General features: G+C 40.1%; 1 protein-coding gene across 1 annotated transcript in view; it reads right to left on the reverse strand.

Annotated features, from left to right (window-relative positions):
• Positions 1–894: 894 nt before the first annotated feature.
• stpg2 (sperm-tail PG-rich repeat containing 2) overlaps positions 895–17,161 on the reverse strand; it is a 54,234-nt gene continuing 37,967 nt past the window's right edge. Inside the window, exons 11-14 of the mRNA XM_018668837.2 lie at positions 15,189–15,354; positions 12,945–13,060; positions 5,826–6,026; positions 895–5,170 (exon numbers count right to left, since the gene is read on the reverse strand). Of these exons, the coding sequence (XP_018524353.1) occupies positions 5,859–6,026; positions 12,945–13,060; positions 15,189–15,354 (450 nt within the window). The 3' untranslated portion in view covers positions 895–5,170; positions 5,826–5,858. The remainder of the gene's footprint in view (positions 5,171–5,825; positions 6,027–12,944; positions 13,061–15,188; positions 15,355–17,161) is intronic.

Below are 17,161 nucleotides of genomic sequence, written 5' to 3' on the forward strand. Positions count from 1 at the left end.
AAATAAGTGAATAATAAGCAGTATCTATTGCAGTGTATTATTCACACTCTATTAAATGATTACCGATGCCCTGTACATATAATGATATGGCCTGCATGTATGCTGTGCTGCAATGCAACTACAGTTACAACACATTGTGCTGTAGATTTGATAATAATTAAGATAATTACCCCAGTAGAGACATGGTTTATTATTGTGTTGTCACATCAGTGTAAGCAACTTGACATATCTGTTGACATACTGCAAAAAGGAATAGTTCACACGTTGAAGATGGGGGGAAAAAAGAGCTATGCATTAGTTTCAAATTGAAGATTACAGACCCTGAACGGTCAGAAAGGGCACTTGTAGAACCATTATCTTAAAAAACAGGCTTTTATCATTTATTATAAAATCTGCAGTTTATTATTCACTAGTTTGATTTCCAGCATGAGCTGTAAAAGTGGGAGCAGTAAAATGAATGAATTAACCATCTCCAGTCCCTGTGCAGTGCCTTGTACAATTTCTTGTACCTCAAATAGTCCAGTGAAGCTGCACAGTGGCCATCAAAGGTTCTAGTTGTTCAGAGCAGCTCTACTGAAATGTTGAACTGTGTGAGTGTGAAGCAGTTTGTCACTCTAAAGTAGGAAGCCTAGTCACCTTTTCCTAGACAGAATGAAGGGGAAAACACACACAAGAGGTATTAGTGATAGAAACTGACAACTGTTAAACTGTTCTGGCGACTGTGTTTAAGTGACACTGCTGAATGATGAGTCCCTCCACATACTATGATATGGACAGTGTAAAAAAATGAGGAGTTTTGGGGCCAATAATTGGAATACTGTTATTCTCTTCCATTAAAAATTATTATCCACCAAGTCTGATGCCAAAAAATGAGGGAGACAGTTTGTCTGCATATCTAACTTTTTAATTAACCAGACTGCTTTGAGAAAGCGTAAAGGCATTTTGTCTTAGACAGATGATGGGACAGGAAGCTCAAAAAGCAAGTCCCTGCCTAGATCAAACCAGGACAGCAGTATCAACCATACTCAGCTTTTCCTTGACAAAAATTCAAGGAGGCTGCTCTTCTAGGATGCATTTTAACAAATTGTATCTTCCATGTAATGTATATACAACAAACCTGCATTCATTTTAAAAGCTTTACTCTCAAGAAGATGAGTAATTGTTTGGTAAATCTCATTTCTCCTTAAGCTTCAAACAGCAATCTGACAAGTCTCAAAACATAAGTTACCCATTGTGCCCTTGTGCACTACATTAAGGAAGGAATTATCCACCGCAGCTTGAGGCCTAAAGGTGGATAGATGCAGGGAAGAGTTGCCACTGGATAGCAACCCCGTCTCGCTCTTCTCACTGTATATAAATGAAGCCTTGCTGTCTTCCTCTGCCCTTGTCAGCACTTGTTAACCTCCACATTGATTCTCCTGCACTACTGTACATCTCCTTTAATTAAAGACACCAGCTAATCTGGCTTTCCACCAGGCTGTATTTGCGAGCGTGCGGCTGTCATCTCAAGATGATTGTGGCTAAATATAGCACTTTACATTTACATGTATTGACAAAATGAGTCGACCTCTGGCGACTTTTACTGACGACTTTCACTTTTAACAGAAAAATACTTCATTGTGCAGTGACCTGGGTTCATGTATTGTGGAAAAAAAGCTACAAAACATCCAGAGACACTGCCAATGTATATTCTCAGTATATTAACATGTAAACTCATTACTGTTCTGTTAAACCCCACACACAAATAAGGATGGATGATATGAACAAAACTTCAAATACGATTTTGAAATATCTTAAAATTCTCTGTATGTATCACAACATTTTTTAAAGCTAGACTTGAAGTTACTAAGAAACTCCAAACCAGAGCAAGAGCAAAGCTCAATGCAAGATGTTATTTTTATCACATGTAAAAGTTGGACATCAGAAACCATTTTCAATAAACTCCATAGTTTTGAAGGTGAACACAGACTTCACTGCTTACAGTCAAAAATTTCCAAAACGAGTTGAAATACAAACCTTAAACCGATCACAACAAGACACAACTTCAAACTCACCAGCTGTTTGTTTCATAGCATTAAAATGTGGCATGTGAAACCAGTAAAAAAAAAAAAATCATTGGATTTTTTTGTAATCAGTGCCAGCTATTATGAGCAACCCACTGAAACCTGTCACCACATGAAGAGGAAGATACCGTGAAAGAAAACAAAAAAATCTAATAAATCCATTACAATCACGGACTTATACAGTGATTTGTAGTTTGCCTTGAAATGAAATGGTAACAGTTGAAATGCTGTGCCTTTACAAAACTATGATTATCATGGAATATAAATATTAATTTCATGCTTGGTTTGGCCCCCCCAAAAATGATGCATTTCCTAACAACATATTTGGACAACATGCGCCTAAACAATTATCTCCTGGAAACACAAACTACAGCTTTAGCAGCTGCTACTTATTTGCATGTGTTTCATGTATTAGAGTCCCACTGTAACCAATAAAAGAACTGATCAGCTTACCCCTATTTTACCATTATCAAGAGATCTCTCAGGGACAGCTTCAAGGTTTGGCAGAGCTAATTAGATTTAATAATGGCTCAACAGCAGAGACAGAGTGCTTTAGTAAATGAGGTAATAAAAATGCCTTTTGGATGCTTGGGCACAAAGACAATATAAATAGGCATCATGAGGGGACAGTGTAAGGACACGGCACAATATGTCTTCATCCCACACAAGACATCTGTAAGTGACGGTGCTTGGTGCTGTGTGAGGGATGAGGACAGAACAGAAAAAAGGGCCCATTTGAGCATCGATCACTTTTATGCCCCTGGTCTGTTTGCATATTTTAGACCTATAAACAACATGAATGATGTGCCGTGTAATGCACCATAATCGAGATTTATTCAATCTCGGGTGGAGGGGGGGGGGGGGGGGGGGGGGGGGTGCGGTGGGAGGAGATGTTCACAATCCCAGAATCAGGAGGGGTTGTTGTGGCTGTGAGAGTGTGTACTTGTATGTGTGTGTGTGTGCGCTGTGATTTATTTGATTTAATTAGATCGCAGATGTAAAACAGCTCGCAGGGAAAAAAAAGGTAAAGACGAGCACCCAGGGAGGCATAAATAACACCAGGCTCTTTCCCCTTCCTCTCTGCCTTTCTTTCCTCCTCTGCCTCTCATTTTCTTTCAACTCTCTGATCTTTCCTCTGCCCATATACAATCTCTCATTTTTTCTCCATCTCGCGCAGGCATCCTTTTCCCTCACCCCTCTTTTCTTTGCTTTCCCCTGTCTCCATTTTGCTCCATATCTCACCATCTTTTCTCTTAAGTGCCCTCCCCGTCTTTGCCCCCCACCCCCCGTCTCCCCTGCTCTGCTCCCAGCTGAATAACGATAGGGGGTAAACACCTCATTAGGCTAAAAGGCCCAGGGGAACAATCAGAGACATGGTGCTCCGTCGAACCTGTTACTCTCAACGTTTACAGAGACATTTTGAACACAGCAAGACAAGAGGAGAGGTGAGGAAGACAGGGGAGGGGGGAGCAGTGATTCATTGGAAAGGTTATTTCAAAATCAGATATGACAGAACCATAACAACGAGAAGATGCACAGCGTCGTCTTGTGCATCCTCTGTTGCTGTCTGTCTTTGTCTTAAAGGCTTGAGAACACACACGTTCACACACAGCAATGAATAGCTGATTTATGGTTTGTGATCAGCGGAGAAAAGGAGCATAAATCTACCACTCTCCAGTGGTAACGGCCAGTAAAAGTGGTTTATCTGACACTCTGGACCGTCTGCATCACCTCGTCACAGCCAACCATTTCTGCCTCTTTGATACCACGAGCACAAGGTCAGGAACTTATTTAACTTCACCTCTCAGTTGTTTTCACATATACTTTCTTATAGCAAATCGCCTCCATTTTCATGTTTTAAACTTTAAACTTTTAAAACACATTCCAACATTCTTGATTTAAAAAAAAAAAAAAAAAACATCAGTGGAAAAACAGTGGAAGACCTTTAGATTACAGAGGTTTCTTAATGACCTGGAAAACTAGGCGTGCACTTGTGTTTAATGTTTTCTATGTGAGCCCACTCAGCTAAATTAAGATTTAAGATAAGTGATAGTATAATTAAAAAGCCGTTTCACATTCACACAGCGTATTTCCTAAAATGTCTATTAAAAAAAATCCTTTCCATCACTGCTCCACACAACTTTTATCTCACCCCCCCTACTTGACTCTCGCCTCTCTCCTCTTATAGGTGTTTCAAAACATCACAGTATTACACATTTAATATGTCATGCTGCAGTCACACATCAGATCTCTCTGCATGCTCTGTTAAAACCAACTAGTGCCACTATAGGTAAGATATCACACCATAAAATTTGCATTAATGTTTGTTTCTTTCACATGCAGTTGCTTCTTTTGGTTTGGATGTGTGTTCCAGTATGTTGTAGAGCATGTGTGTGTGTGTGGATGTGTTTGAAGCAAAAGGTGAGGCTAATTTGATTAATGAGTAAAGCATAGAAATGTACAACAAAACTGGAACATAAGTTATGAGTCTTCTATGTGACTTTCACACCTGTTTCTCTAGTGGTCAGCACAAATATACATAATGAATGGCTTTATGATTTATGCATGTTAAGCAATAATGTATGGCTACAAATCTTTAAGAATTCTAATAGCATTTTTTTCTAATTGTCTCATGTGGTGGTTCACTGTCATTAAATAAAACATGACTTCGGACAATCTTGGCCTCAGGAAGTTAAGACACAGACTGTGTGAGTTCTAATAACGATTCTGATTATTTGACTTGGCCGGCTTTCCTATCATTAGCCAATCCAAGCAGCACAGTAAAATCCGAATAGAAAACCCTCCAATTAGTTTTAATCTTAGTCTCATTTCTATTTTTAATGCTGCAAGATTTCCTTTTTAAGAGTAACATGCCCTCAAAAGACTTCAGGCAATATTCATATTAATAGCTTTTTAATTGTTATTGATTAACAAAGTGGTGTATGCAGAGGGAAGTGATCCACAAAAACAGCTGAATCAGTGTGCCAAGATTGTCATTAGCAAAAGTAAAGAACGAGGGAACCATCAGTTGTAGATACAGGGTCCATTGTAGGTATTTCACTTTGTGATACTGATGAAAGAGCAATCATCTTCCTCCAAGCTGCTGCCTGAAACAATAAAGAAAAGAAAAGAAGTTAATCAGTTGGTATTTTGCCCCGATAAATCTTAGGTTTAAAAAGTCACAAGTTATTAGCTGCTCTAATTACTAAATTCACTGTGAAATTAACTGTGAGGGCAATTTCAAACACTTGAAAAACTGTTACCAAAACAACAGCTCTAGGGATCTACTGTGTGTAGCTATTTGATAGCATATTTTGGGCCTAGACACACATGCATACATACACACACACAGTAAAACAGAGACTGGACAAACTGTTTAAATAAGCTTTCAAAAAGTGGCAGGGAGTGGAAATAATGCTGACAGACAGACACTCAAATAGGCTGCATAACACATCAGTGATGACATGAGTCATTAACACAACATCTTAAAAATAACCTGTTTAGAACATGTCCTCAAGCTTTATTTTGAATCGGAATATTTATTACTATTGCAATATCAAGATCTCATTTCACACACATTTCTGTTTATCTAATTACTAAGCTCAGTAAAGTTACATTTGAATAACTGCAAATAAGCTCACTCATTATCTATAATACATTCAACAGAAATGGATATAATCATAAATATTCATGAAAACGGAATAGAACAGAATATGAACTGAAATGTGATGAGCTTAAGATTGACCTTTTACCCCCACTCACCTTTCACTTCTAAACTTTGACCCCTGCAGATCTCTAAGAAGTGCTGGTGGTGATGAAGGTGTTGGGTGCTGCAGCGTTAATGGTCTTGTGGGCCATTAAAGGGCCAGGGGCCACACGGGGGAAACGGCGGGAGCTCAGGGGGTTGTTGAGCGTCACGTTGAAGGTGCCCTTCAGCACTGTGTTCGTGATACCTGGACTCAACTGCAGAAACACAAACAGAACAGAGACGACGGATGACGAGGGAATTAAAATAGTAGCAATAGAGTAAGTTTGTGTGAAATATGAGGATATACACACAAACGCACACAGAGCAGAAGAGAACAACTCTACAAGTGCTGGTACAAATTTACATATAAACACTTTTTGTCTGAAATGCTGGAAATGCAGTCATCAAAAAAGCTGATGTTGTGCCATGAAAACAGGCCAATGAAAAGAAATATGAAAAGAGAAATATTCATTTACAAAAGGGTACAAACACAGACTTTGTTGTTGAACATGATATACATGGCAATAAAGACTTACAACTATACAAGGAAACAAAGAAAAGAATGAATGAATGAATGAATGAATGAATGAATGAATGGAGGCAAGTATGATGAAGTGGAACATGATGAGTGGTTCTCCTTTGACTTTAAACCAGGAGTAATCAAGAGTTCTTGGCGTTTTCAACCAATCACTCTGGTTTTTACTGCATTTAACAGTCTAATAAAACTTCACATAAACCGGATCTCCTGACAGTGCATGATGCTGCTTACTAAAGCTTATAACCTCATGTGAAACAGCTTTACAGCATCCTCTAAGAAACTGGCAAGCCACAAAAACACAGAACTTTTTTAACAAAAAAAGAATGTAGCTTCTCAGCAGTTCAGGAAGACTTGGAAGATATTTTGTCATGTTCCATAAACCATCCAGTCATGTATGTTCACGACTTATCTATTACAATGAGTGGTACTCTGCCTAAACAGTCTTCCCGTATTGTGTACACTGAATGTTGTGTACATGAAGATGCTGGCCGTGAGAATCACATGATAAATGTGGATTCTGAAACCTTAACATGAGTGTCGTCACTGAAACAGGGAGTTGTCTGTTCCAATAACACTCAACATGGATCATCTTTATATCTTTCTTCATATCTCATCTCATACTTTATGTTTTCAAGTGTAGTGTGAAGTGTATTATTTTCAATGATATGAGCAGTGATAGCTCCTTCTGCTATGCTTCAAGAAAAACAGGTCATTAAGGTTGAATTACCAAACATGTAATTAACACACAGCCACACACACAAATGATAAGACTGTCTGTTCCAGGTCTTACCAAAAGATAGCACATTAAAAAAAATAATAAAGTCCTACAAGCACTTCAAAGTCTGACCTTAAAATCACCTCACCATAATAACGTCAAAACCAAAAGAAATGATCTCTCTCACACACACAGGCAAAGATGCAGACATACATGCATACCTATGCTCTAAACACACACATACCGTCCCTCCCACCTTCGTACAGCCTGAGGAATCTACCTCCTTTATGTTATCAAAGCTCTCTCTCTCTCTCTCTCTTTTTCTTTCTCTCCTCCCCACCTCCCCTAACCTCCCAGCAAACATACACACATCAGTATGCCAGAGGTGCCCCAGCAGGATTTAGGCACATTGGCGGCGCCCGCTCAGATCTCAGTATTGATCCTAATGGGAAAAGGGTTGCAGGTTCAACTCCAGGTCACCCTCGGGGTTGCCCAGGAGGTCGGGGAGATGGGGAAGAGCCCTTGGAAGTGACGACACCATCGGCATGGCAATGATGAGGGAGATTATGGGATGTTTCAGTAGGTCACGGAGGGGAGAAGGAAAAGGGGATCTATGCGGGGAGCTGGTGATGATGTTACTAGGTTATGTATGCAGATGTGGACAAGTGCGCACACTAGCACAGACAAAAGACTGTCTTTCCCACAACACACATACAGTACATGACACATACAGAAAAGCAACACATGCTTAATCCCATATGTGCATGTACAAATACCAGAAAAGCAGAGGATGCTAATTTTCTGCAGGTGCATGCAGAAGTTTCCTATTCGGCGTACACAAAGGCATGTGTTCATCAATGTCTTCCAAAACAACCACATGACCGTCTTGGTAAAAAAGAAAAAAGAAAAAAGACTTTGGTCATGGGTAAAACAAACAAACTGTCACACGGAGGAAGTACATGTAGTGACATTAACAGCACACCATGAGGAGTTTGATGAAATGTCAGCTGTGTTAAGGACCTTCTGTTCCGACTCATAATGAATATCAAATAAACCTGAGCTTCTCCTCTTTTTTTCTGGCTCTGTATGTGCTTTGCACTCAGCAGGTTTATATATCAACAAAGATCACAGCATTTAATTAATATTTGTTTCTGCTTGACGTCTGCCTCCCCGTGTCTTTTTATATTCCCGTGTTCCATCCACACTCCTCTCTCTGTTAAATGAAGCTCAGCCAATAAGAACAGTGTCGTGCGCGAGAAAGGTAATCAAGCCTACTTTCCAGACGTAGGTACCTCACATGGTGCATTTAATGGGAACGCTAAATGAGCCCTCACCGTGGCCTAATGCCACTCAAGTAGACAGCTTTGTAACATTACACACACATATGGATGGATGAACACACAAGCACACACACACACACACACTGATGCTGAAATAGCTACTATTCCATTACGTGGCCGTCTGCTTCAGATTGCAGGCCCTCAGAACACATTTTCAGCTGTTGAATTTAACTACCCCTCTTCAGCTGCTCGATTTGCTGCTGTCTTTCTCTCTGCTTCTCTTCCCCTACGCTTCTCTACCACTTCTCTGTCGCTGTCTCACCTCTGTCCCCCATCTGCCGCAGTCTCTCTCACCCCTTCCTGCCTTTCTCCTATCACCATCGTCCCACTCTCACGGCCTGCTTGTCTTCCACACTCTCTTATGTCTCTCCCTCTCTGCACCACTTCACACCATCTTTAACTCTGTATGGCCTGTGGTGTCGTATAGATTCACAGTCACACAGCTAATTACTGAGACGAGAGCTTAGACATGCATTCCACTGAAAAAAAAAGAAGAAAAGAACAGAATCTCCTAAAGCTAAATTGAGACATGAGGTGTCTCCCAACATGCTTCTTGGTTAGTGTATATGGGTCCTCATACATATACATGAACTCCACATCAACATCTGGGCTTTAGTCAAATATAACATAATGCTTGGGGGAAAAAACTAAATTTGAAGGTGTAAAAGCAAAATTGTTGTGGAAGTACACTAGCTGTGACCTAAACACGAGCTTGTTTAAATGTTGCATCTTTAATATGGGGTGATGTGGTTGTGGGTGAGGGATGACATCTTTGAAAAAGGCTGAAAACAACATTAAAACGCGATCTGTTTGTGTGAAGCATATGTACGTTTCTGTTTCGGGCTGCACTCCAGCAATTTCACCCATCAAGTTCAGTTTACTCATCATGAAGAGTGCTTCTCATGCCTGTGAAAACAAAGTTAATGATGTCTTATGTGGCTTAAGTGGCTCTGGATGGAGATTTTCAAAGTTTTAGGGGAAAAAAAACCCTAATGATGTCATCAGGGTAATCTTCATTTCAGTTTGAGACTTAAAGTTTCTAAGAGAGAGGCTGTGTTACAAACTGGAGATGTGATGTTTGAAAGATGTGGGCGCTGATCAGGCAGAGAAGGCTTACTGAAAGATACTATCAAGCAGCATTTATGGAAAAGTAGGATAAAGGGATTCTGGGGCGCAACTACTACTACAAGCACAATGCTTACTATCCAAGGGATACTGGAGCATCCCTTGGATAGTAAGTTGGCAAAGATATTTGTGCTGTTTAAGAACCATCATTAGCTCTGCTCAGGTCAGCTCGTGCTGGGTTGCTAAGACCTGTTTGGGGGGAGCGGGGTAGGTAGATAGTCTATCAAACACAGTGAAACAGACAACCAGTCACACCTACAAGCCATCTCTAATTCACCAGACATGTCTTTGGACTGCGTGAGAAAACTGGAGCACCCAGATTAAGCCAATGAAAGGACTGCTGGAACATGCAAACATTAAAGTAGGTAGCATTATTATTACTGTTAGCTTGTTTTCATAAAACAGGCAGCTGTTGAAGATCTAATCATAAAACTACACTTCTACAAAGTTTAGCCAAACTAAGCCATTTTTACTCCAAGCCAATTATCTCCCAACATTAACTCTACTCTCTGCTTTGACTAAAGTGGCTGCAGACAAACACTTGACAAGCCAAAGTGGAGGATTTCATTTTTTAATTTAATGCCTTAGTTGAATACATTTTTTAAACTTTAGAAAACCTGAGCGCAGAGAGGAGAGGGGAGGAGAGGATCATATGAGATACTTCAACAGTTTTACTAACTGCTGTTCATGGAAAAATTCCTGCAGATATATTAATACATACATCTATCTAAAAGAGTGTCAAAAAAATTACACAGAAAAAAGACAAAGATAAGTAGGAAAAATGATAAATTCAGATGAGATAGTGGGGAGACGGAGGCATCAAGGGCCATAAGATTGGCAGAGGAGAGAGCTGGAAGAGAGTGAACTATATATGACTGAGGTGAATTTCAGGTGAGCTGTGGTTCTGTGCTCAAACCTGATGAACTGGAAAGGAGGATCTGTCTAGTTCAGGCAAAGCAATGAAGTGATTTGCTTTGTTCATGCTTCACAACAGTCTGTGGCTACCAGCTGATTAGAAACATTTAATCACTTGCAAGCAATCAAATCCTGTGAGAGCATGGCAGAATTCAGATGCTCCTGTACCAAAATGGACATCAATCGAAAACAAAAATCAAAAAGTCTGCCTTGCTAATTTATGGTTAAATTTTCATGGAAAAAGAGAAAAAATGCAAAATTAGCCAGAGACAGACATTGGCAGACTGTAGACTCTGCAGAGAGATCTGGATAGGTTCTCTCTGCAGAACTTCATAAAGGGGAAGGGGGTGACTTCCAGTGAGCTGTGGCTGTGTACTGAAACCAGATGAAGTGGAAAGGAACATAGTGTTAGTTCAAGCAGCACTTAAAGGTGCCCTGTGGAGTTTTCTTGTAAACAAAAAAAGTTAAGTTTACATTCAGTGTTACTCAGCAAAAATGATTAATGTAGGATGATTTCTTCTGATGGTTTGAAAGCTGCATGTTTACATGCATGTTAACTTTCCTACCTTTGCCCATGCGCTACTGCATTCCACAGCACCTATAGGTGAGTGGGAAAGTCACCTGTGTGCACGTACTTGTGCGTCCTCATGCATGTGCACAGAACCCATTTACAGATAAACTGCTCCACAGGGCCACCAGAGGTTACAAACTCCACAGGCTACCTGTTGATCATGGCTGTATTTCCTGATTAGCATCGGCTTCTTATTTGTTAGCTGTTTAGCAAGCTGGTTAAGTCCTCCCAGCAGAATCCTTGTTACTACTTGTGTTTACTACTTGAGCGTTCTAACAGAAAACTATAAAAAGGTAAATTCCTTAACTTGTCCCTTGCCTGCCATTTCTCCCACTACGCTGTTTTAGTGGTCGCAAATCCATCCATCTATCCATCCATCCATTATCTATACTGCTTATCCGTTAAGCGTTGTAGGGGGGCTGCAGCCTATCCCAGCTGACATTGGGCAAGAGGCGGGGTACACCCTGTACGGATCGTCAGTCCATCGCAGGGCCATACATACAGACAAATAACCAATTACACTCACATTCACACCTGCGGGCAATTTAGAGTTATCAATTAACCTAACGTGCATGTCTTTGCAGGCCGGGCTCGAACCTGTGAGGCGACAGAGGTAACCACTGCACCACCGTGCTACCCTTGATTGCAAATCCTGATATAAAAATTAAACATGATTACAATAATCTACATGGATATGATGGGCAAGAAATTGATGAGAGGAGAATCCTATAATACTGCACATTGTATGATTTTATCTGTCCACTGTCAACACTAACTGTCCCAGACTGGCTGTGATGCCCAAACCATATTTACATATATTTACATATATTACGCATATTTACATTAACATACATTTCTGATGCAGCATTTGGGGGGAATGGGGGAGAAGGACAGAGAGGCAGCCAGAAGAGAGGCAGAGACAGTGAACCATAGAAGAGAAAGAGAGGAGAAAAGTTGAGGAGATGAATCCACACACAGACAGCAGACAGACTGGGAGACAGGCAGACAGAGAAACAGAGAAGAAAGAGCTCTGTGATAACATTACACCCATGGACATGAACATGACGATGAACTGTGTTTAAATCAAGCTCTGTGGTTTTGTCTTTGATGTTCACCAGTCAAAGTCAGCTGGGACTGGAAGCAACATTAGCTCTTTCAATCATCTCTCTCTCTCTCTCTCTCTCTCACACACACACACACACACACAAACATTCACCAGCAGCTGTAACCCAAAGCTGTAATTCCTATGAAAACACACAGAAATGGAGCAGAGAGAGATTAGGTTTTGGTTAGGTTTCATTACAACTGCATTATGCTTCATCCATAAAGTGCATTTGTCTCTGTCAGTAGTCTGAGGTGGCTGCATTAAACAACATTACACTTAATAAAACTGCACTCACTTTTCCTTGTTTAATTTAATCAGGCAGGTCAATTAAGAACAAATTCGCCCACAAAGTGAAAAGCTGCCTTGAACAGGAAACCGCATCATTCAGCCTTGTATTGCATCAGTGGAGAAAGAGAGATTGGGTGAAACCACAGAAACTTATTTAAGTTTGGATTTTTTTTTTTTTTTTTGCAAAGCAATCAATTTCTTCTGCACAGCTCAAGGTCACAGAGAGAAATATGATAGATTCTTAGAGGATTACAATATAAGATAATGTCAGACATACAGCATCTCGTGAACGCACCAAAAACACAAATACACACACAGCAAGGTCCGTGTGCACATAATCACATCTCAGCACAGTCTCATAACTTAGTCGTACAGAGACACATTAAAATCCAAGGACACACACATCCACTAGCACACCTCTGCACTTCCTCATACTGAAAGTTGGAGTCATGAGGAATGTGAGCGTAGAATGGGAAGTAATTTTTTTTCCCCCTTTGTTTTATAAGAGTGAAATGTAACTTTAACTGCATCTTTACCTGATAAGCACCAGGTCCAGGGTTGGTGTTCACTGAGACCTTGAATCGATCTTCTCTGGAGGAGATCAGAGCCATCTGAGGGAAGGATTTCACATTGGGGTTGTACTGGCCAGGGCCTGATGAACACACACAAAATATATCATTTAATATTTAGCTGCTTTAACTTTTACTGAGGCAGGAAAGACTTATAGGCTTATAATCACAAACTCACAAAGTAATGCAGAAAGACTTCTACTATCGACTCTTATGAACTTTTCAGGACATATTTTGAGTTTGCATTTTTGTCTAATATAGAATTTACTCCACAGGTATTTGTTGAAGTGTTAGATCTTTTGGGGGTGAAGAGTGAGTTAAATTATTCTGGTTGAAGCAGAAATCTGTAACTTTCTGCACATTATTGCCCCTGGCAATGCTGAGAGGTCTATAGCAAAGTTGCTGTGGCAGATAATGTAGAAGTGTTGTTTATTTGAATCAGCCACTGCATTAGAATAAAATATTTCTTTCAAAGTCAGCATAAAGTTTTAATCATGGTTTTCTCTTATGTAAAAACTCACTGTTCCACTTTTCCTTTTCATACACTGTGGATGAAAAAAGTTACAGCAGTACAGTATGAATCTGTCATAGTATTTTTTTTTATATAATGTTCTGCAGTGCAATTTAAGTGTAACTGTCTGTACTGTGATCAAGGCTCAGGCTACCAGAACACTGAACCACTCTGCTATCCAGAACCCAGATGTGACACGCACATAGTCCTGTATAGGTCAACCAAAAATGTTCCTGTTATAAATATGCTTCAAGACAAACACATAAGCAGGTGTACAGACAGCCATGTACATATTCACATACAAACACAAAGCAAGGAGGCACTAATACATTTACAACAAATTCTCACAGACATATACTCAGTGCTACAAGTAAAAGAAAAAAAGCCTTTACAAAGCCATTTTCATTTAAAGGGGAAATATTAACATTGAATTCTGAACAACAAAAACTGTTCTCAAAATAAAGAAGCCAAGCCTCAGGGGGTTTAACCATTACACAACACTGCTACCATAAACCTTTTTTATTTGAGACTTCATCTGCCAACTTCTCAGGGATTACTGAAACAACTTTTACAATTGATTTTGAAATAGTTTAATGGACCCCAGGGCAATGGATTGTATTCACTGCATTAAGAATTATGATAAGGAAAATACAAAAAAAGTAGCCATCATCAGTCCAACATGGTTTTACAGTAATACAGTAGTGAGTGCTCATCTGACCCGACAGCTAAATGCAATCAGCTGATGACTACAGAAAAGAAGGGTGACTTTCAAATTTACACACAAACACACGCCATGAAAACTAAAACACTCGCATATTAAAAACACCTTGAGCAACTGCTAATGTCACAGGCCAGTACGAATAACACTGTCACTCATTTCTGTGTGTGTGTGCGTGTGAGAGAGAGAGAGAGAGAGAGAGAGAGTGTGTGCATGCGCAAAAATTTTGAATTATTAAATGCTCTTACCATTATCAGAATGTGATCGCAAGGGAGCATGATGAGGAATATAATGTTCCCTAATGTTCCATACACTATAGGTCTATTCATAAATGCAAATTCAATAGATGGGCAAAATAACTACGCATGTGTTACAATGCACATATCAATGTGTGTGTCTTGGTGCAAATCTGTATGTGTGCACGTATGTCCATATGCTTGTGTCTGCATATCTACTTCAGTGTGTGTGGTGGGGGGTATATATATATGTGTTTGTGTGTGTGTGTGTGTGTGTGTGTGTGTGTGTGTGTGTATCCCTGTGTGTATGAAGAAGAAACACTACTGCAAACAGTCCAGATCTATTTATATGCAAATTGGATTTTGGTTAAACGGTTTGGGGTGCCTCATGGGTTGAGTCCCTTGGTGAAATGGGGCTAGTCATAAATTATCCAAGTAAGTCATGAATCTATCAATTTTGAAACAACATTTTTCAATGGGAGTGTAATTGAGGTAAATATTAGGTTAGAGGCCCACAGAGATGGAGCTAATTGGACTGCATGATGGCGAAAGGGCAGAGCTGTACAGTTTCCAAGTGTTCCGCACTGAAAAGGATCATAAGATAGATACATAGACAGATAGACAGACAGATAGATAGATAGATAGATAGATAGATAGATAGATAGATAGATAGATAGATAGATAGATAGATAGATAGATAGATACTTTCTCTTTGTGTGATGCTGTTGTGTATGTGTGTGTGATACCTGGCACGCTGGGGTCACACCGTAGGAAGAAATTATCCCGCGACGCAGCAGAGAGGAAGCAGCTGTGTCGTTTCTTAGCTCCCTCACTTCGGGGCTCTAAGTAAGAGTGGACATTACACTTCTCGAATGTCTGACTCACGTTGTAACTGTTGGGTGGAGGGGAATCCTACAGGGAGAGAAGAGGAGGATATTTTAGTTTACATGGCTATATGAATATATGACTAAGAACTTCACTGGACAAGAATTTCACTGGATAAGTGAACTACAACCTGCTGATGGCACTAGATGAAAAATCAGGAGATCGTCAGTCATTAGGATTCATTCTCTGGATAGCATGGATGTCCACTTAATTTCACAACAATCCATGTGATAGTTTCAGTCAAATCTAAAAATGTTAACCTCTTGGTGGCACTAGGGATAAAGTCTTATAAAGTCACATAATTTCTAATTACTGTGACCTTGGGACCTTGTATCATCTCTAACACTCAGGGAAATGTCTGACAATGAATCACACAATTACACACAAAATGCCGCATTTCTGGGGTCTCTTTATTACATTACACAACTGACAGGTCTACAATATAACAGTGTGACCCATTCACCCATCTGTTATTGGAACACACTGTCAGACTTGTCATAGTATCACCCATGACACACATCCATGCATGAATATCAGCGTGCAGACACAAGGACATACAGTACATGTCACATCATCTACATGCAAATGCAGGCAAACACACATACACACACAGACACATATACTGATACTGTATCTCCTCCCTGGTGCAAATGAGTGCTTGGCTCGCAGCTGTTACGCTGCTCCTCCACAAAGGGAGCCACAATTATGGAAACATGGATGACATATTATAGCCTCCATAACAAGGACATTACATTCTGAGTCATTAATGAATTGGTAATAATTAAGAGCCAGTTCACAGAGGCCTCCTTGCTGATAGGAGCATGTAATGGATCCCAGTTGTAGAATTTGGAATCTGAAAACGGGTGAATCACATTACCTGGTTAGAAACTTGCACTTGCACTACCACTGTTACAGAGAAATCTGAGTTGTTGGGGATTTGTCTTGTCGGTGGGTCTCTGAATAATTGATGGCGAAGGCTGAATATAGCTGCATGATCCATTTATCCTAAACATAGCAGAGCTGTCATTTACCTCAAACTGTCATTTCCCCGACCGCTGTTTTCTCCTTCTCCTCCTAGGTAGCCGTCCATCTTTAATCATTGCTAACCCAGGCCATTTAGCTTTTCATTATAGACACAGTGGGAGGAACAGGAGTCAAGCACAACATGTGCATGACAATACAACCTGACACACACACACACACACACAAATACAAAGATACTGTAGTCAATTTACAGGCACACACAGACACAAACAGATTATGTTTGATGTTGAATGCAACTGCAGCCTTGCTGAAAAGAAAGATAAACATAAATATGATGGTGAGGAGACTTTGCGTCACCTGCTACTGTTTCCCATGGTTTGGCTTAGAGTATGTTTCATGGTGGATTTGACACAGAATCAAACACACACACACACACAGACACACACACACACACACACACACACACACACACAGCTGCAGACACATCTGTCAAAGATCTATCAAACAGTGCAGAGCAATCATCCTTCAATCTCTGCAACATACAGTAACATGCAGACACACACACACACCTGTCGAGGAGCCCTATGGTCCGTAATTATACCTGAATATGAAGCGAACCACTGTTCCCAGTAGTAGTCATCACCTATTGACAGCACTCAGGTTGACTTTAATTACACACCCTCGACATTTAGACAGCTCTATACTTATCTTCCTACAAACACACAGAGAAACATACTTTTTCCTAATGATTCTGACACATCGCCCTTGACTGTCTGAAAAATATATATACATATATGTGTGTGTGTGTCTAGATGCCAGATACACATTTGTGGCAGGCAGCCAGGCAGTG

The sequence above is a fragment of the Lates calcarifer genome, linkage group LG13 (assembly GCF_001640805.2).
Source record: "Lates calcarifer isolate ASB-BC8 linkage group LG13, TLL_Latcal_v3, whole genome shotgun sequence".
Lineage (NCBI taxonomy): Eukaryota > Metazoa > Chordata > Actinopteri > Centropomidae > Lates > Lates calcarifer.